Below are 20,072 nucleotides of genomic sequence, written 5' to 3' on the forward strand. Positions count from 1 at the left end.
TTAAATGTAAAACATTTTTGAAAAATATTCAAGTCAGATTAAATATAAAATTACTAATGAAAAGGAGTTTAAAATAAAAGAGAGGACATTTTAATGAACGTCTATTACAGTAATTGATATAGTACGTGTTAAGCTAACTATTATCTATCTCCATCTCTCTCTCTCTCTCTCTCTCTCTCTCTCTCTCTCTCTTTCTTTCTCCCAGTCTATGTTGTTAGCATTCATCCAACGAATGTAAGTCATCTCAAATTTGCCGATTAAACTATACATTGCGCGTTCCATAATCCATCGCTATATATTGCTCAGTATGCTCTAGGTCGAAGCACATGCATTAAGTTTCTTTACTTGGCGCAAAGAATTCAGCAGTATCGAATGGTCTCTATTCCCATTTGTGTATTTGTACGATAAATACTTGGAGTATTGATAAGCTGCAAATCAGTAACAAATCAGCAAGACCTTTCGGGATCTCTTCACGGTGTTTTCTATTTTATAAGAATAAATAAAGTTCAAATATATAGCACAATAATGATACTCGAATGATCTTATCTCGAATGTGCTGAACTTTAAACATAAATAACTTGAGATACTACTTGTCTGGTCAGTCTCAGTCGAGCGTTGTCGTTAAGACGAACCGGATCGGCGATCTTTCTTAGCGACTTTGACGAAGAACAAAAAAGTTTATCCAGTTGGATTTGTAACAAATCAACATGTGGAAGGCATTACTTTTGTCGATAGTGACCGTTGGCAGTATATTTGGAGAACTATTACAAATCGAACGAAATGTATGTATTTGATATAAAAAAAAAAAAAAATGACGATTTACTGACGAACTTAATGCTGTAATTATATTAAGGAAATTTTCGATTGCAGGATTTACAGTCGAACTTTAGCTTCGAAATAGATTATTCAAATAATCAATTCTTGTTGGATGGGCAACCGTTCCGTTATGTTTCCGGTAGTTTTCATTATTTTCGTACGCCCAAGAGATATTGGCGGGATCGATTGAGGAAAATGAGAGTAGCTGGTTTAAATGCCGTTTCGACGTAAGGATGAATAAGAAATGAATTTAATAAGTAGACTATGTCTAAATATATTCTGTACAGGTACGTAGAGTGGAGTCTACATCAACCTGAAGTAGATGTTTGGAACTGGAGTGGCGAAGCAGACTTCATTGAATTTCTAAACATCGCTCAAGAAGAGAACCTTTTAGTTTTATTGAGACCCGGACCTTACATTTGCGCGGAAAGAGACTTTGTACATAAATCATATTAAATCTATAAAAAAAAATCATTTATTTGGTTTAATAATCTTTCTTTTTAGGGTGGTTTTCCATATTGGTTATTAACTCGTGTACCTGATATAAAATTACGTACTAATGATATACGTAAGTAATTATTGTTCATAGTAATGTTTTTACATTATAGATATATTGTTTTTAATTTTTTTTTTCTCATCGTTAGGTTACTTAAATTACGTAGAACAGTACTTGAATATTGTATTGAATAAAGTGAAACCTTATTTAAGAGGAAATGGTGGACCTATCATTATGGTTCAGGTACATTAGTTTTTATAATATTTATAAGATAATGATATTCTTTAGATTTTCTTTAATCATGTTTGTGATTTTAGGTGGAAAATGAATATGGAAGTTATGGAGCTTGTGATTCCATATATATGAAAACATTACGCGATATCTTCCAAAAAATAATTGGAAATAAAGCTGTCTTGTATACGACGGATGGAATAAACGATAGAATGCTTCGTTGCGGATCAGTATCTGGTGTATATACCACCATTGATTTTGGTACTGGTTCCAATGTAAATGATAGCTTTAAACTTATGAGACAATTTCAACCGAGGGTAGATATTGTTATAATAGTTCTTTTTTTAAACAAAAATTGGATAAATTTATTTACTGATTAAAATAATCATTTAAGGGGCCACTGATAAACTCGGAGTTCTATCCTGGCTGGTTGACCCATTGGGAAGAACCATTTCAAAGAGTGTCGGCTAATGTTGTTCAACAAAAATTAGACGAAATGTTGGCACTTGGAGCTTCCGTTAACATATATATGTTTTATGGCGGCACGAACTTTGGATTTACTTCTGGTTAGTATAATTATTTGTTGTTATTTTTATATGTCATGATTTATATGATCGTATGTAATAATTTAGGAGCTAATGGTGATTCCAAGTCGTTTAATCCTCAATTAACTTCTTACGACTATGACGCACCATTAACAGAGGCTGGAGATCCAACAGAAAAATATTTTCTGATAAGAGATGTTATATCCAAGGTACAATATCTTTTACAAACGAATAATGAACTACGATATTTAATAATATTAACATTCTTTGTTAGTATCTTCCTTTGCCAAATATTTTCCTACCAACCATATCACCTAAAGGCGATTATGGTCCAGTATTATTGGAACCTGTATTAGATTTATTTGAACCGAAATCGAGAGAATTATTTGGGTCTCCTATAATATTCACATCCAACCCACCGACTTTTGAAGAAATAGGATTACCGCATTGGTTGGTTCTCTATGAAACTAATATACCATCCAATATTAACGATACAATGATATTAAATGCATTAACAAAAGATAGAGCATTGATATATGTCGATTCTGAACTCGTCGGAACATTGAGTCGAATGAAGAATATCTATTCCTTGCCCTTGGTAAACCCACATGGCCAACGCTTGAAAATACTCGTAGAAAATCAAGGACATTTAAATTATGGCAATGAGATTCATGATTTTAAGGTATTCAACAATTTGATTTAAATCAGTGGAAATCATGTAAATGTTATCGTAATTTTTATCATTCATAGGGTATTTTTAATGTAAACATCAACGGAGTTTCACTATCACCATGGAATGTAACAGGATTTCGACTAAGCGATGTAAAAGGATTAAATAATTTTACAACTAAAACGACTGAAACGAGTGGTGTTCTTTTAAATGGGCCGGTATTTTTCCGTTCTTATTTCTACATTACTGATCAACCACTGGACACTTATCTAGATACCACAGGTTGGGGTAAAGGTATCGCATACGTAAACGGTTACAACCTTGGTAGATATTGGCCTATGGTTGGTCCACAAATGACTCTTTATATACCGGCACCATTTTTACGCACCGGTCAAAATCTATTAGAAATATTAGAATTACAATATGTACCGGTTACGAGAAAAATGAGATTTCAAGATAAAGCCAACTTAAATTTTTCAGTTGTATATACTGAAAATAATTAAAATGTATCAAATAAAATAAACTCATCAAAATTCTTTTATATATTTCTCACTTATATAGTATTTGTTATAATATTTTTATATACAATTATAAATAATTGATAATGATGTTTAATAAACAAAAAAAAATTGATAGAAAATAATGGTAATGTATGTTAATAATATAATATATATTTCTTAAATGAAGATAATGTCTTTGTGCTTTTGGATAAAATACAGAACCTTCAACGAATGATAAGCTACTAAAGGAGTTCCTATTTTAAAAGCGAAAAACGCTGGTTTATGCTTTCGACGTTGCTCAAATCGATCGGCAATGATAATGCTATAATATACATAGATAGCACGTGCCTGGCACATTGCCGTTTGTAGGACGATGAAGGAGCATTTTATAAAGATCCCAAGGAGACTTCAATAGCGTTAATATCCTTCGGTGGGTGACAAACGAGGGAACGGCACCGCGGGACGTCCGGCGTCCCGATGCCACACGACGAATTATCTCACCTCCGGTTGAATATTTGTGAAAAATCGCCGATACCGTGACGACGCGTTACTCCGTTGATCAACAAAAGACTTCGATTTCGGAGAGTAATTAAGGCTATGAGTTCTTTTCTCGGTCCTTCGTAGTATGAGTCAATTCATATATACTGGCAATAATATATTGACAAATTTCTTAATAATTAACAATCAAGAATACAAATCTGAGATAAAAGTTTGAGAATATTTTTATTTCAGTTTGATTATTTTTTTTTACAGCTCTGACGTAACCAGTTCTACAATTTAAATCCATATCGAATCCAGAGTACGATAACCCGAATGACTTTGGATTTTTACGTGTATAATCTACATATAAAATGTAATTACCTTTACTATACTCTGATATACTTTTCAACATAGATCTTTTTATTTTTAATAATTTTCAAAGAATAAATTTCATAAGTAATTATTATGAATTGATATATTATATATCGTCGATTATATTTAGGACAATCAGACGTACGAATTATTGCGTTCATCAAAATTCGTTTTTAAAGAAAGTAAAAAAAAAAAAAAGAAAAAGAAAAAGAAAAAGAAAAATGAAATTAAACGAAACTAAACCACATATAAAACGTTTAGAAATGTTTTCTAGCGTAGACGATTTTATAGATGATTTCTCAAAGTATATCATTTGTCATCGGTGACTCTATTTTTCCTCGCATATAGGGGTTGATGGTGATGGCACTCATTACGGGGATATTTCGAAATGTTACAGACGATCGTACGGTACATTATCAAAAGGTATATCAAACTCCGCCCTCCGGAAGAACGCCGCCCCCGACATGCGCCGAGGTATCGTCGCCCCTATCCTGTTTCTCACCTGTAATCACGCGCGTAATCTTCCTCGGGGTAGTAAGACTTGGTCTTCCTCGAGGCATATACAAACCTATCGGTTACACACTGCAGTTTAACTCCTTTGAAATAGTACCAGAAAATTTCTTAAGTCAGTATTAAAAATTGATTTAAAATAGATCGTTCGAAAATAAGTGATTGTGATGTCTGGTAAGTAAGAATTTCTTTTTTATATTTTTATTCTTTTTATCGCTCGACTTGTTTTCACTTCTTTTTTTTTTTTTTTGGGCTCGATGAATTAATGTGGTTTTCATACAGTTTGGGACGTTATGCAAGACGTGCCATTAGATTTGAGTTTTCGCGGAACTGAGAAAAAAATTAATTTGACGGATACTTCGAAATTTCAGCGACGTTTGCCTTGTCAAACTTGCGGAAAAAATTTTGATAGACCGTCTCTCCTGAAGAGACATTTGCGAACGCATACAGGTATATTTGTGTAAAGAAAATATGAGATTAACTTTCACTTTTTAGCATACGATTGTGTTTACTCATTTTTTGTTTACATCGGTAGGTGAAAAACCACATGGTTGCAAAGTATGTGGCAAAATGTTTAGCACCAGTAGTTCTTTAAACACACATGCAAGAATACACACTGGAGAACGACCTCACGAGTGTCCTATTTGTGGAAAACGTTTCACAGCGTCTTCGAACTTATATTATCATCGTATGACTCATTATAAGGTTGTTAATTAATCATTGAATAGTTACATAAATGTATTCACGTAATTTTAGAATTTCACAATTTTTAAATTTAACTTAATTTTTTGCATATATTTTTTTTATATATCTTTTTTAACATCTAATTAAAGTAATTAAATTTTTATGCTAATAATGAAATAGGAAAAGCCACATAAGTGTAACGAATGTGGCCGTTCATTTCCAACTCCTGGAGATCTCAGAGCACATGGATATTCCCATACCGGAAACTGGCCAATGAGATGTCCTGTATGCAATCGAGGATTTTGCAAACCAGGAGCATTACATCATCATATGCAGCTACACAACGGTAATGTACCCACTTTTCATAATTATCACGAATAAAAAAACAAGATTTTGCTTTTTAGGCGATCGGCCCTATCAGTGCACAGTGTGTGACAAGAAATTTTCGATTATTGGAAATTTGCGAACACACGAGCGAACACATCATTCGCAATTTTCTATAGTTAATTTAAGAGATTCTCCAAACGTTGAAACTACGATTTCGAGAGTTGATAATGCAAGATTTGAATTTTTAAATACGAACGCACTTCACTTACCTTCTACCATTTTTCCGTGGACTTCATGGCTACCCTTGCAATACTAATATGTAGATTGTATTTTATGATTGGTACGAAAATGTCTTGCATATAAATTGTAATTATAAAGTAAACGTTTATATACACATCATTTATAGTATAATGAATTTGTTGGGAAAAGAATGAATTAGGTACAACTTGGATTAAATGGAAAAGAAAAAAATGTATTTATTTGCATATATTAGCTAAATATATATATTTTCGTTTTCACATAAATCTTGATTTTCTTTGAATTAATTTCATTTCATGATAGTTTTTATGTAAACAAAAAAAAAAAAAAAAAAAAAAAAAAAAAAAAAAATACAAAGTCTGTTTCTTTAAACAAACGTAAATGTGTATTTATACATGCTACAATAATTGTAGCGTATACCGATAAATAGAAACAAAATATTTGTAGCATCTTAGATGGAAAAGATCTTTAATTAGCGCTAATGTCATTTACAGTTACTTTTTCTTGACTCATTTCTATGTCATCAATCGCCGGTTCTACTTGCATTTCTGTCTCAGATTCGATTAAATATTTTTCGTTTTCGGTAGATTCTTTCGGATCTGGATCAACATCCATCTTCTCATCAATTTTATCCGATTGTTCTAATCCTTTTTTTTCAACTTCTTTTGAATGAGTATTATTATCGCCGGTATTTGTTTTCGATACATCAGCAATAGTTTCTTTATTTTCGACAAGCGTGTCATGAGCTGCGGATTGTGCAGCCTGTACTTGAGGTGACGTATCGTGTTTTAATATTTCACGTAACGCCATTGTGGCATATGTACTTGCTCCTAAACTCATTTCTACTATTAATGCTTTATATTTTCCATCTGAAAGTAATCGTATCGTAACGAAAAATCGCTATGAAAAAAAAAGTAGCATAAAAGTAGAAGTTAAAAAATAAATATACTTTACGTACCAGGATCATCTTTCGGAGGAGTAACTTTTTTTATTTCATCAATGTCACTCGAAATGAGATCATCATGCTTAGCTTTATAGCGCATGATTTTCCAAGATAAGTCTAATGGAATTTGTAATATTTTTCTATAAGCTCCACCCAAACTATATTTCCTATAAAAAAAAAAAAAAAAATATATATATATATATATATATATATATATAGCATAGTTTATGTAATAGTAAGTAGTAGTTTAATTTTAAATGTAAAACTTACTTATTATTCTGTCTTAAATCAGTAGTTAATTCATCTTTAGCTAAAAATTCATCAAACCAGGGTTTGGCATATGGAGGATAAATCACTTTCCATCCTGGCTGTGGCATTATTATATCAGCTAATGTATAATTAGGTAAATCTTCTTCAGTGAGGATTTTGACTGAAGGAATATTATAAGTATCTTCCTGTTCTTCTTTATTTTCGATAGTATTATTTTCATCAGTTTTCTCTTCTATCTTAAGACTTATTTCTGTAGCATTTGTAACTTCTTTTATATCATTATTAGATTTGTTGCCATCTTTTGTATTATTTACTTCATACATTTCAGACATCATTTCGTCTTGATCTTCTTTCATAGAATTACTAGGTTCATCAGCATCATCATCCAAGCAAGTATCTTCGCTATTATCTTGACACATTTCTGCACTTTCTGTATTTTCTTCTGAACATTTTTCTTCCGAATTATTTTGATATACCAAATCACCAACAATAGGATGTGTACCAAACTCTTTTATTCTTTTAGATACCAAATGATTCCATATAAAACTTTGATAAGCATGAATATATATTAAACGGATATTTCTTGGTATCATATCTAATGCACCTTGAGGATTTTTATCTGTGCATATTGTTAGACCCTTTAAAAGGTTTGCTTCAATTTTGTCTGATCTTTTAATTTTATTATATGCTGTATATGCATCTTTTGTCGTTTCATATATTTTCCTTGCCTCTACCAAGCCTTTATCTTGTTCACCTTCTCGCGGTTTTAAGATCAAATCTATTGCTTCATGCCATTTACCCTGAAGCAATTTCTTTCCTATTTCATGTGTTGGAATGGCAGCAACTGTGCCAAATCGTTGAAGACCATAGTAATTAATAAATCCGTGATCGCGTAATGATACCATAGCTTTTTCAATTTCTTCATTTGATGCAGTAACATTTCGTATTGCTATTTTAAAGCGATTACCAGTTAACATACCTAACTTGAGTGGTTCCTTTACAAATTTGAAATTACCCACATAGGCACCACGTATCGCATTTCCTGCACGTAAAATGTTTTTAGGAGTTACTTTTTTTAAACTAACCCATTGAGTAGTCCATGCTCTACGGTCTTTTGTTCCAGCATAATTAAAATTATTTGGTTTAATACGTAACATCATGGCCATTTGATTTAAAGCATCCATTGTATCCATATTCACTTTATGTAATAAAAAGTAACAATAGTCTCCGCCATGTTTCTTCCAATTAATTCTGTCGTCAATACGGAACCTATAGGCTAATAAAATAACATGAAAATAATATGAAATTTCAGAAAAATTAATCATACATTTTTATTTCAATTAAAATCAAATGATTTTACCATTTGTATTTGTATTTTCTTTTGTATTTTTCATTATTATCATAAGCTTTTTGCCATTTTGATCAATAGTTTGACTCTTAACATTTGTCAGTCTTTTAGCAATTTCATGAATAATTCTTCGTCCATCTTTATCTATATCGGTAACATCAATTTCAATAGAAGAAGTGGATGATTCTTCTTCTTTTAATGTTTGCAATTGTTCCCATATGGTATCAGGAACACATTTCTTCAAATCATCTAAAGTTTCTGTTTCTTGGGGCTCGCTAGGAATATTCTGATTCGTTAATTTAACAATCTCACCATTAAGAGATATTTCATTGACATGGAAATCACTATATCTTTCTTTAACTAAACCAGAAAAACCAAGATGATCTCCTATAAATTCTGTTACACCAATATCGGGTTCTTTTAAACGATTACCAACTTCAAGCCGTTTTCTTTTCCCATCTCCTTCCATATGAGACCAAATTCGTTTATACGGTTTTCGAGCAAAATTGTTATCACGGAAACCTATAAGAAGTTTATTAAAACATGATTTATTTATCTTTAAATCGTTTAAATTAACAATATGTATTATTCATTATTTGTATTATCTTTTATAAAATTAAATTAAATATAATAATTAAAACTCACCACCCCTATATGATCTAGCACGATTTGATTTATTACTTGATTCTTGAGAATTGGAAGAATCATCATTTCGTCGATCACTATGTTTATGAAATGTATCGCGATTTTTACTGCCAGAACCGCGTCCACGATTACGAGAAAATCTTTCATGTGTTGTTGAAGAATCATTGTTATCCGTATTTACTTCTGCCATCGTATGTCTCTTTTGATAAATAACAACACGTATTTTATCTGTATATTAAATTTGTTTATATTATGTAATACAACATAATACTCAATATAGTATACTAACACCTATTCAATACTGTTTTATAGGTTATGTTCGGTGTATATAACATACTAGTATATGAACGTGATGAACTTAATGAACATTTACCTGCAGGTGCAAGAATGTTTCGTGATTCTGCCGCTTGTGAACAGCGCCAATAAAATTGACAGAATGCGTATGGCGTAGAATTCTTTGGCGTCGCATTTAAAATGTTCAATTTCGTCTTTTAGTCAAACCAATTTTATTAACATCTATATAAGTAATTAGAATAATACAATTGCATAGATTTAATTAAGGTATTGTTACATTGAGCTCTTAAAGAGATATCATTAAACTATTTATTGGAATTTATTGAAGAATTATATTATAAAAATGATCTTTTAATAGAATGGAAAAGTTTATTATGTGTTCATATTTATGGTACAATTTTTAATTCATCAAGCAATTTAACAATAACGCATACCTTACGGTATGCATATAAAGGCAACAATGAATAATAAATTCCATAATAAGGCACTTTGCCTTTGTTCCAAAATTATTTGAAAAATATTTAATTTTGTCCGCTTTGGTCCCAAGCGTTTGAGATTCGCATAGGAGTATGATATAAAAAAATATAATAGAATATAATTAAATCTTTGAAATCTTCTCGATCACAAGATGTTACACGTTTTTGACTGAAAAATTGACAGAATATAATTAATTGTACATCTTTATATAATAATGTAAAAGAAAAATGAGAAACTAAAATAATATATACCTTCGATTTTGGATTCGTACTTCCATTAGATTTTGTGCCATTCTCTATCTCTTGTTGCCTCTTTCCTTTGAATAATTTTGCCATTTTTCCTGAAAACATGATTCAAAATAATAAAAATGCATAAAAATAATTAAAGCAAAATAAGAAAGTCTCTAACCAGTTCTAGGTGCTGGTGATTGTATTACATCAGCATCATCGTGTGCGCGTTCTTCATCATTTTTTTCATTTGTCGTAATTTTATCTGTCGTTTTCAACTCATCCAGAGTATTTTGAGGGTCGGCAATTATAGTTTCTTCAGTATCGGCGTTCGACTTCGTTGATTGAGATTTTTGGCTATTGATAGAAACTTTCGCAGGACTTTCTTCTTCTTTCTTTGTTTCTTCTGTCATAGATCGTATTATCGACTCTTCCATTTCATATTCTTCGTTCTTTTTTAGATTGCTATCTTGATTATTTTCTTTATTCTCTTCCTCCTCCGAAGACTTACGTGATAATTTGATATCCTCGCCTGCAGATCCTTCAGGACTTCCTGTTTTTTGTCGAGGTGGTTTAGGTGGTGGCATAGGATCAGGAGATGTTGGTTTTTCTGGGCTAGTTTTTGTTTCATCTTCAATTTTCGATTCTTCAGTTTTTGTCGTTTCTTCTGTCTTTTCTATCACATTATTTGAATCTATATCTGCCGTCGTTGATTCGCTTGGTTTTTCAATATCAACATTACTCTCAATTTTCATTTTCGTTGTGTTTTCCTCATTGTTATTTTCTACGTTCTCTTTTTCATCTATGATTTCTGACTTTTCTACTTCTATGACTTTTTGCGTCTCTTCTGATTCTTCGTTTGTTGCAGGAATTTCAGGTTTTTCGAAATTATTCATACTATCCTTTGTTGTTTCGGGAATATTATTATGCTCGTTATCAAGTTTATTTTCCTGACTATCTTCCGATACAGATTTTTCAAGAATCTTTTCACTCTCCGTAGATTCTTTTTCGTCCTCCTCTTTATCCGTATGGTTTTCGGCTTGTAGTCTGTTTACAGGAAGTTTCAAAGGAGGCAGAGAATTCTTTTTTTGGATCTGGTGATCCTAGAATTCGGAAATCAATAAAATCTTTCGAGTTCTTCAGTTATTTTTATTTCATTTGATACTCACTACCTGTACAGTTTCTGATTCTTGATTTGTCTGGTTACTCGCCTCGCGTCTTTTACCTAGCAATATCGTGTGACAGCCACCACAAGATACCTGAAAGAACAATCGTATGCTTTAAGAAATTAAGAAACGTATATCTGACGAGAAAAATCATGAGTTAAAAAGACATACATTCGAAATAAAAAGTTCTTGATATTTGATAGCAAATGTTAACTCATGAACGTTATTTTCATTTTCCTCGAGACCCAATTTTCCGTGTCTACCATCACCACACGTGTAGAGTTTGCCAGATTCTGTGATACAAAAAATTTATAAAGGATTGAAGAAATCACAAAATAAAGACGAATTTACACTCGTATTATACCCGTTAGAACGGCACTGTGACTTTCCCCGCAAGCGATTTTGACAATCGACTGATCCTGTAGAGCATCACGAGAAAGAAGTTTCGGCGTTGTAACTTCAGTCACGTTCGTTCCCATTCCCAATTGACCACTGGCGTTGCTTCCAACACAATAGACATTGCCGCTCTCTAAACGATAATGTTTTTTTTTTTTTTTTTTTTCTATAGAAATCAAATTCCTGAAAAATATTCTATAATTCTCTTGGTTAACAGGTAATACCTGTTAATATGAGAGTATGATGACCTCCACACGCGATGTGTATCGCCGTTGTGGGCAATAACATTTGCTTCGGCGCGACTTGTGTTGAGAAATTGACATCGATCCCGAGCTTACCACTTTCAGATTCGCCACAGATATAAATGAGACCACTTTCTGAAAATACCATTGAACTTAAATATACATACATATATATATATATATACACACATATATATATATATATATATATATATATATATATGTATGTATAAGCTTATAGATCTTTGCGGGTATACAAGGTAACTTTTATAACGCTGAATGATAGTCTATAGAATGGAAAACTTTCAAAGATACATTGTCAGAGCTTGGAATATTAATTGATTTATATATGATTAGTATCTATCAGGGTCAATAGGGAGTGTATAGGTTATTTAATGATTTTTCAAGAAGAGAACACGATGAGAAATCATTGCAGAGATTATTCATCGTATTGATTATCATCATGATGATTATCCATTGTATCGATCATTAATACGATATGATGAAAATATCCTTGTAATTTTCAACAAACTTCTTAATGAAGGAATACATTACCGGTTAAAAACGCAGAATGATAATATCCTGTGCTGATTTCTTTCACCGGTTCAGGAATTGGAACCTTCGTTGGCTTATTTACCAGTCCAGAGATCCCCGATAGTCCAAGTTGTCCCTCTAGATTGCTTCCCCAGACGATGACACCACCATCGCTGGTAAGAGCCATCGAATGGTGAGATCCCGCAGCTATTTGTATAACTCTTGGACCCGCGAGTCCGCAATCATATACCAAAACTGGAGTGCTCGCGCTGTCTCCTATCGCTGCATTTCCGCGGCCCAGTTGTCCTTCTTGATCGCTTCCACAAGCAAATATTTTTTGTCCACCTAAGTGAAAATGAAGTAGAAAGAGAACAGAAAATACTTTATGTGGTTACTTAAACTGAAATCGATTTCAACAACGCGAATACATACGTCATACTTATCAGCTGAATAAAAAGGAATAATTAGTCTTGTCATACAAAAATAGTTTGCTCACGTAAATCAATAAATTAACATTTATGTTTCACGTAAGTATGTATCGTTTATGTGTTACTTATGACGTATACATTTACTGCACGTATTCCGCCCGTTTAGTTTTTGCTTTTTCTTTATTTTTTTGTGTTTTAAAGAATACAAGACTTACCCGTACATATCAAAGTGTGAGCTCTTCCACATGCTACATGTGTGACTTTCTCTGGCTTTAAGACTGTAACACGGAAATATTCATGGACCTTACGAAATTGACCTTAATGATATCCTACAATATAGTAAAGGTATTAAAAGTTGAAAATAAAGGATATACTTTTCACGCAGGATGGTTTGCTGACATGGTTTTTATGACCGAGACCCAATTGACCCCAATCGTTGCTTCCGAAAACGAACAATCTGCCACTTTCTAAAAATCAATTATATGATAAAGCACAAATTTATGTATATTTTAACGTTTTATTAAAGTCATTATAGTACTACTTCTTTTATCCTATTTCTCATTGTAGTTTATAAATTTTACAATGTGATCTACGATCAGGAAAGTTTTATACAGACAAAGGACTATCAAGCTCGAGTTAAATATATCTTATAGGAAACAAGGTCTTCCCCTTCTATGTTTAGTTTACTCTTTTGCTTTTCAAATTTTTATCGAACAATCATTTTAGACTTGAGAATAGTTTGGTATAACTCATTAGAAATATCCGCTCTGTTTATTATATTTAGAGGAATAGAGGAAAAGGTGTTGGAAAGTAGAAATAGAGGTTTCAGCGCAAAACAATTGGAACGCATCCAAATATCTATGAATACAGTCCGCAATGAAAAGGAAGTGAGGTTACGATTTCCGTATCGATCGGGGTGTACCTTGTGCTTCGTGAGCGAGCAAGATTATTAACAATAACAATGTTTTTGAGTCTGGTCATGCAGAGCACAACCATTGCGTGTCCATATCGATTTACCGGACAGTGGCTATCCCTATGTAAGCATAGTTCGAATGTAAGTTCCTTGCATGGCATGTTGCAGAAGCTGTAAATCATGCGAGCTTCGATCCTTCCCATTTTATACACGATTGGCTGTATCAACATTTGACCCCGTAAAATATTTACGGAAAATCAAAAAAGAAACTTGAGATACCTTCAACTTGCGGTATTAATGTGTACTCGAATGCCATCGACAAGAATCATAACTATATAGACAATTTTAAAACGAAGTAATAATATTAAAGAAAAAGATAATAATGAGAACGAATATACGCACGTGCGTAATACAGGGCAAATGGACGATACTTCGGAGTCATTCACATATTGATTTCCATTTCAATCAAGCCACGCTAATGCTCAAATCAATACAATACTCTACAAACAACTATCTATAACCAATCAATGATTAATAAATTGCATTGTGTTATTGCCTTAGAGCTAATTGTAAGCTTTATGTGAGTTCCCTTTGAACGATTAACTTCTATCAATTTTTAGTTAAAATTTCTCTCTTTTTTTTCATTAATGGTGGTCAGCTAGTTAAAAAGAATCGTTAGTTAAGAGCGACAGTTTGAAATCCATCGATAGCGGATATTGACTCGTTTCTCAATAATAAATTTACTGAATCGAATGAAGCATCGAGCATTTGACAAATGACATATAACGTTTCAAATTGTTTTATTATTGCATGCGCATCGTGAAAATACTTACGACATACGACGGCGGAATGTTCATCTCCACAAGTGATCGTCAATACTGGATCCTTTCGTATGAAAAAGTGTGACGCTACGTTATCCGCAAATCTGCTTCTACCGATAGTGAAGACTGCACCAGTTTCTAAGAATTATAAATTTGTTTTATTTAGTCCCGAATTCGAAATGTTAATTGTATTACATATTCATTTTCCTAATTATCCCAATTTGAAAAGCAAGAGGAGCCCATTATATGATTCAACGATAATTATTTATTCTAAAAATAAATTTTTCACGGTCGTTTCGAATTCATGTAACGAACGTGTGCCATTATACCGACACGGCCAAGTGTCGAAACAGAGGAATCATTAATCGCTGTTTGCATAATTAATTCGAACAGCGTGCCACTATAGCGAGTACGATAACGTTCTTAGATTAAATTTGATAGATATATAGGTGGAAGACAAAATAAAAAAAAAAAAAAAAAAAAAAAAAAAAAAAAACTAAATAAATAATTTCTTTTCTTCGATTACGTTCTGATTGTATTCTTTTTAATTATACTCTTACCATAGATATACTTTTGTAATATCATACTAGATATCGCTTTAATAGTAGCGTTATCAGTAATAATAACAAATAATAATCAATATAACTGAGTTTTATGTATGATCAAAAATTTTCCGCTAGTAATAATAGAAAACAAATATATATATATATATATATATATATATATATATATATATATATATATATATATATATATATATATATATATATATGTATATATTTATTTATTTATAGAAATATAAATATATATTTATATATTTCTTCAAGGTAGAGAGGAAATATGTATATAAATATATATATGAAATGTGCGTGTAAATATGGAACGAAATGATTAATTATTCTATTTTACGAGTTTTTTCTTTTTCTTACAAGTAAAAAATTTGAGATTTCACTGTGGTTAAAAAGTTCAAGTACTCGTTGACCTCCCAAACTGATCTACTTTATCATACTAATTATCTACGATATCATGGTAAGTACTAATGAAAGCAGGGAACCTGCTGATTTATTTGTAATTTTTTAAGGGTCTATCACGATAGCTCCTTATCGAGAATGCATCAGTATTTTTTTTTTACGTCTGGCACGAAAGCCGAGTCGAGTTAAAAATGTAAATTAAAAATAATCTTTTATTGTTTCTACTCAGCAGCCGCAAAGGTGAAATCATGCTGTCGTTGTTAAAATATAACGTCTAAGAATAATCAATTTTCTTTTCGTAGGTATAAGAATTGCATTAATGTTCGTGTAGACAAATTTATTACGATTATTGCATGATCAAATTACATGATAATGAAATGTAATTTTCGAATAGGGTATATTATGTCAATTGTTTCATATTACTCAACGTAAACCTGTTGTTTCGTACAAGTACTTGAACGAAAAAGATAAGAGTTTCTTCGAATTTTTGAACAAGTATATTTCTAAATAATCAAATTTTAATATTAAGAAAATGATAAAGAGTTAATTTGAGATCAAAAAGTTCGGCCCAAGTTTATGCAAAGTATTCAAGACACGTAGAAAGCTTATAGATTTTTCGTACTGTATCTATGTACACGTGGAACCACTTGTGGAAGTTCTTCGCCAACAAAACGAAGATAGGTACACTTTTGAAGTTCTTTCGAAGAAAAAATTTGTGATCATTGAAACGACATTTACGCCCTTCTATTTTGAGAATATAAATTATAGTGAACGTTATAGAATAAATTTTGAAATAGCAGTGGAGTAAGAGGCTAGTATGAAAAACAGTTGCAGGCTATGCATCAAGAGACGGGAGATATATTCCAGTTTCCCGGTTTATAAAGGTCAGTGATGCGGTGCTCGACGTAAATCCTCCTTCGTACAATTTACGATTACACTTTGCTTATCAAAAGTTCAAACGGCGGTCTTTTGCATTATTCATCCTTCACTTATTTTATAGATTGAAAATTCGCAAGATGAACATGGAAGACTAACAATCAAGAAGGAGATGCTGTACTATTTCTCACAAAATAAACAGTTTTATCTATTTTCTTTATGACACATTGAGTTCCACAATTACTATTTTTTACCAAAAGTAAGAACATAGCAAAGAAGTGTGAATTTCAATGTTATAATGACAGAAAAGCGTTGCCTCCTAAATGTTACCAAAGTTGTGAATAAAATCTACCATCTCTTCAGTTCCGGTAACCGGCTTTATGGAAATGTACTTCTTTTTTCAGTTCACCTCGAAAGTATGTTAATGTTAGCTTTCTTTTAATGGCACCCTTAGGTGAGCAGTATTTTATGCACCTTTATAAAGAAGTTTTCAGCGGTTACATGGAGGTCACGTCATCTTAGGTCGAATTTAAAGAGGTGTAAACTTTTCTATCTTAACTAAGGAAAATTTATGAAACCGCAAATTACCGATACGTGATGCATCGTATTTATTGCATTTATTGTTCTTCACAAAATACAAAGAACGAGTTTAAGAGAAAGTGGGACGTTGTTCTTAATGTGAAATACATTAAAGATCCAGGGTAGTTTCGTTATGCGAAGTTTCAGATATACGATGGCCAATTTATAACCTCGATAACATCGTACGATTATTTTTTACTGATTTTGTTAATGCAGTTGAACTAACATTAGAAGTCGATAACTTGTTCTACATTTTACAATGACTTGATACGATTTAATTTTATTTACTTTAAATTATCCATTTTATAGAAAATATAAACAATAAAGCTAGTAGCTGTTGATTTATTGTTAGATCGATTCATTTTAATTGAAACATTTTAAACTAATTTCTGACGATTTTCTTCGGCGAAATAATATTATCATCAATACCAAAGAAATTAATGTGAAGCAACGTATCGTTTACTTTCAAGCTATGAATACATTATTATGGTAGATCATTGACCCTTTAATGGTTCTTGGCTCGTTCTGTCTAGCAAAATGCTTCGAAAAATATGTGCATCGCAGTGAAGGATCGAAATTTGTATAACCGAGCTAAACATTCACACTTTGCTTCTACATTCGATCGATTGACTTGAATATTTAGTTTCACGCATTTGTTATTTACTAGAATATGTGTGTACGAAGACATACAATTTCTTTTACAATTGATTTATATAAGCAGGTGATTAATTATTACGTCCCTCTAAATAACTACGAATAAGCAGTGACGTTACTTTACGTTCTCTTATTTCAAAGAAAAAGTGCTTTCAAAAGAAATATGGAAATACTATATGAATAGAGAAATAGGAAACTATTATATTCCAATATCTGTCGTAATTTTGCATTACTGGTAAACATAAAGCGTTAATTTTCTTTGTAACTTATACACGCGTCGCAGCGGCTCGTAAAAATCATTTTCAATCAAGTTCAAATAAGAACATTTGCTACATGAGAAAAGATGGATCGTTTCGATTATGTACTAGGCAATTGCCAAAGAGTCGCGACACTTTTCGCGCCTGATCGTCTCTTTCCGTTTTTTACACTATTGGGTTTGCAAGTGCATTAGATTTTGGACTACAGGTAATGTCAATTATTGGTGCAATTTAAGTGGAGGAAAAGAAAATTCAATTACCAGGTATATTTTCTATGTCTGGTAGACCCATGGTTTACTTGCACCTTGACGCCGCGCAACCTGCAGCTGACTAAACCACCGGTCAGGCATGGTTAAGCATGGTAGGCGACTTAAAGTGAACGTTGCTTGGCAACCGGAAATCAATTTCCAATGGCAACCGGGCCCACGTAGCGTTCCTTTACGATAAGAATAATGGGAACAATCGTTCTACGATCGTCTGCGGGTTGAGCGCTTTAAATGATATTTCTTAACGATATAGCGGGAAATCTCAAATTTTTTGAATTTCTCATGAATTTCAAAATCTGCGGTAAATAAAATTAAATGCTAAGTATATTAAAAATTTATTATAATTAGAAACTGCTGTTTATAAGACACATAACGATCTTCGGCAAGATCTTAAAAAGAAATCGATAACTAATAAATATAAGCATTTTCCAGAACAGTATCAATTTTAAATGGAGTTCATGATTAATATGAGTCTCAGTTCTAATTATGATATCAATAAAAATATTATCTCGTATCGTTTAAAAGCAATGTTTTATTCTATGTATTCTCGATTGATAATGGTACATCGATGAGAATCTTATCTATAAATGACATTATGTCTTGTTAGTGTTAAAATTTTCTCTGGAAAAAATGATGGCATTTTATTTGATAAGTTTGTCAATTATATATTCCCTTGGTAAGATATCAAAGTTTTCTTCATTAATTTTAAATCCATAGAACATCAATTTATTTTCGGTTCTATCCTATTTTAAGATCCTATTAAGCCAATTCGATGGAGCCAAGATTTTTTGATAGCACGATGATTTCCATAAACGATTATTCTTATCAAACGAGCATTTATTTCGGATTTTAAATGAGATATATTTTATAATTATATGGAGATTTTATAATTGCTCAAAAATGGGCTATCACATCAGACTACTGTTTAAATTTCCAAATTCCTCAGATGATGGATTTCCGAGCTTGAAGCAACGAAACTCAAACAAATTCGACCTGAATACAATGCTTTGCAAAAAAGATCATCTGATTATCCATTGATTCTGAATGGTACCTTGGTTGACATTTATTATAATCGGGATATGGATGCACCGTTTCATCAATAATTTATACGAAGTTGGCAACATTACCTATTCGATCCTGGATCACACCTGTTATACGCATTTAATATTGAAATATTATATATTTTTAATCAATGACGACATTTAATTTTGATTGTTGAGGAATCCTAAATTTATCAGTAAATATAAATAATACGTAGATTAACAAAACAATTTGAGTAAATGATTCATTCTTAATATACATGTTTATCAGGCATAACTTCAAAAAATTTTCCCTTTTTATCTTATACAAATTGGTTATTTTTATTGAAGAAAAATGCGAAATGTTATATTCTAGAGAATCAGAGCTATTGCTTACTTGCACCTTGGCGCTATACAATTAATATCTGACTAAACCAATCATGCATGGTTAAGTTTAATAGTCAAATTTAAGTGAATGTTGCTTAATAATTCTGTCATTAATTTTCAATGATAACAGGATACACGTTACTTTGAAGCGAGAAAATTGGGATGATCATTCTTTGAACATTTGCGAATTGAGCTCTTTTAATGATCTTTTCTAACAATTTGCTGGGAAAACTTGAGCATTTTGAGTTCATCATGATAGATTTTAATTTCGAAATTTGCGATAAATAAGGATTATATGCTAAATATATAAAAAATTTGTGATAATTAATAAACTGCTGTTTGAGAGACATACAACCATCTTCAGAAAGATATCAAAAAAGAATTATCGATAACGAATAAATATAAACATCTTCCAGAACAGTATCAATTTCGAAGTTCATGATTAGTATGAGTCAGCTGTAATTATAACA

At 31.8% G+C, this 20,072-nt stretch overlaps 4 protein-coding genes across 5 annotated transcripts; 2 read left to right on the top strand and 2 right to left on the bottom strand.

Annotated features, from left to right (window-relative positions):
• The first annotated feature begins 333 nt into the window (after positions 1–333).
• Positions 334–3,357, top strand: LOC124953151 (beta-galactosidase). Its single transcript, XM_047504107.1, has 10 exons — positions 334–782; positions 871–1,043; positions 1,104–1,254; positions 1,321–1,384; positions 1,461–1,555; positions 1,630–1,860; positions 1,938–2,109; positions 2,176–2,297; positions 2,363–2,770; positions 2,839–3,357. Exons 1-10 carry the CDS (start codon positions 708–710, stop codon positions 3,259–3,261), a joined length of 1,914 nt encoding a protein of 637 aa, XP_047360063.1. The 5' UTR covers positions 334–707; the 3' UTR covers positions 3,262–3,357.
• A 41-nt stretch (positions 3,358–3,398) lies between these two features.
• On the top strand, positions 3,399–6,996 carry LOC124953156 (zinc finger protein 239-like). Its single transcript, XM_047504121.1, has 6 exons — positions 3,399–4,111; positions 4,508–4,794; positions 4,903–5,070; positions 5,156–5,325; positions 5,485–5,650; positions 5,709–6,996. The coding sequence occupies exons 2-6, from the start codon at positions 4,788–4,790 to the stop codon at positions 5,945–5,947; spliced, it is 750 nt and encodes a 249-aa protein (XP_047360077.1). The 5' UTR covers positions 3,399–4,111; positions 4,508–4,787; the 3' UTR covers positions 5,948–6,996.
• Positions 6,207–9,458, bottom strand: LOC124953149 (pseudouridylate synthase 7 homolog). Its single transcript, XM_047504103.1, has 5 exons — positions 9,096–9,458; positions 8,463–8,972; positions 7,103–8,378; positions 6,848–6,999; positions 6,207–6,758 (listed from the first exon to the last, which is right to left on the bottom strand). The coding sequence occupies exons 1-5, from the start codon at positions 9,283–9,285 to the stop codon at positions 6,358–6,360; spliced, it is 2,529 nt and encodes an 842-aa protein (XP_047360059.1). The 5' UTR covers positions 9,286–9,458; the 3' UTR covers positions 6,207–6,357.
• Positions 9,459–9,577: 119 nt separating this feature from the next.
• On the bottom strand, positions 9,578–18,251 carry LOC124953150 (X-linked retinitis pigmentosa GTPase regulator). 2 transcript variants are annotated; one of them, XM_047504105.1, is made up of 12 exons: positions 18,191–18,251; positions 14,606–14,731; positions 13,234–13,326; positions 13,075–13,137; positions 12,453–12,776; positions 11,880–12,032; positions 11,624–11,788; positions 11,431–11,552; positions 11,266–11,352; positions 10,275–11,196; positions 10,118–10,206; positions 9,578–10,034 (listed from the first exon to the last, which is right to left on the bottom strand). In XM_047504105.1, exons 1-12 carry the CDS (start codon positions 18,219–18,221, stop codon positions 10,011–10,013), a joined length of 2,199 nt encoding a protein of 732 aa, XP_047360061.1. In that variant the 5' UTR covers positions 18,222–18,251; the 3' UTR covers positions 9,578–10,010. The 2 variants fall into 2 exon arrangements, with proteins under 2 accessions (XP_047360061.1, XP_047360060.1); XM_047504104.1 differs by having other exon boundaries at positions 11,263–11,352.
• Between the last annotated feature and the right edge of the window lie 1,821 nt (positions 18,252–20,072).

This window comes from Vespa velutina, chromosome 11 (assembly GCF_912470025.1).
Source record: "Vespa velutina chromosome 11, iVesVel2.1, whole genome shotgun sequence".
In the NCBI taxonomy this organism is placed as follows: Eukaryota; Metazoa; Arthropoda; class Insecta; order Hymenoptera; family Vespidae; genus Vespa; species Vespa velutina.